The following is a 1,482-nucleotide window of genomic DNA, read 5'->3' as shown; positions in this document are numbered from 1 at the left end:
AATTTGTTCCAGGACTCCTTCAGCACCTTTCCCTCTCTCTTCCTCTTCTGGAATTCCTATGATACGGATATTGTTCCATTTGACTGTATCGCTGAGCTCTCGAACTCTTCTTTCCTGTTCCTGGATCAGTTTGTCTCTTTTTTTGTCAGCTTCTTGTTTTCCTATCATGGTGTCTTCTCAATCACTTATTCTCATTTCTTCCTCTTCAATCTGTGCATTGGACACCTCCAGTTTATTATGTATCTAATTTATCGCATTTTTTAATTCATCATGCCTATTTTTGTTCTCCAAGTTGTTTGTAGTCATAGTTTCTTTGAGGTCCTCTATGCTTTTTGCAACCCCACCGATTAATTTTACGATTATTGTTCTAAAACCTTGTTCAGTTATGCTGCTTATATCTGTTTTGAGCAGTACACTAGCTGTCAATTCTTCTTGGAATTTCTTTGGAGGAGAGCTCTTTCGTTTTGGCATTTTGATTAGCTTTCTGTCTCTTGTTAAAGTTAAAGACTTGTTATGCTCTGCACCTGTGAGCGCTGCTATATCCAAGAAGACTCTTTGATTGTCCAGGACCTATCCTTTCAGCAAGTGTTCTTTGAATGGTATCTCTTGGTCTCTCTTGTTGAGACCTTGGTCATTTTATTTTCCTACTCGTAGTGGTATTTGGGACTCTCCACCACGTGTACTTTGTCTTGTTTCTTGAGGTAACCCTGGAGAAGAAAACATACAACCACACAGGGAACAGAGGGACACAAACGCAGAGACAAATCCAACATTCACACTAATGAGAGGGAAAACTAAAAAGTAACGAGAAAAGACGGAGGGAAGGCGAATGATAATAAAATACATAAAAAAGTCAAAAAGAAGAAAAGCAAAGGAAGAAAGAAGAAAACCGATAGACAAAGATCGGTTTAAAGCAAATAACCAGATTTCCCAGCTACAATTAAATAGCCGGGTGTATGCAGTGCTGGTTGAAGAGCATAGAGAGAGAGAAGACAAGGCGGGGATGAGGGAAAATTGGAAATAGAATGAGGAGGCAGAAGGGGTAAGAAGCTTTTTTCAAAGAGCTAAAGGGTGGAATATGGTTGGAGAGGTAAGAGAAAGATGGTGGTGTTATCCAGAGAAACTATCTAGTCTGATTACTCCTGAGAGGCTTTGTTATACCGCCATTAACAGTTCCGCTGGTCGCTGCTTCCGTGTTGCCGGGGGTTGAGTGGAGGGTTGGGGAAGTGTCGCAGCCTCAGATCCGCCAGGGTCAAGCAGCAATACAACCCGAGTGCATTTGGTGAATGTAGCAACTTCAGGTCCGCAGAGTCTGCTTCGTCTCACCCCGCTGCAACCGCTTTACTGTTGCTGCCGCTTCAGCAGGCAACTTTCGCTCAAGCAGCCGCTGCTTCACCACGTGCCGGCGCCAGTTCACCGGGTCATAGCTGCTGCCAGTTTAGTGGGCCAATGTCGCGCGCCACTGCTGCTTCACCCGGCACG

General features: G+C 44.0%; 1 protein-coding gene across 1 annotated transcript in view; it reads right to left on the bottom strand.

Moving 5' to 3' along the window:
- LOC144240662 (nuclear RNA export factor 2-like) overlaps positions 1-1,482 on the bottom strand; it is a 56,738-nt gene that overhangs the window by 54,024 nt on the left and 1,232 nt on the right. Inside the window, exon 3 of the mRNA XM_077775040.1 lies at positions 1,327-1,430. Coding sequence (XP_077631166.1) covers positions 1,327-1,430 — 104 coding nt within the window. The remainder of the gene's footprint in view (positions 1-1,326; positions 1,431-1,482) is intronic.

This window comes from Crocuta crocuta, unplaced genomic scaffold (genome assembly GCF_008692635.1).
Source record: "Crocuta crocuta isolate KB4526 unplaced genomic scaffold, BGI_CrCroc_1.0 scaffold913, whole genome shotgun sequence".
In the NCBI taxonomy this organism is placed as follows: Eukaryota; Metazoa; Chordata; class Mammalia; order Carnivora; family Hyaenidae; genus Crocuta; species Crocuta crocuta.
Note: the sequence above shows the minus strand (reverse complement) of the source record. Positions and strands in the feature narration are given on the sequence as shown.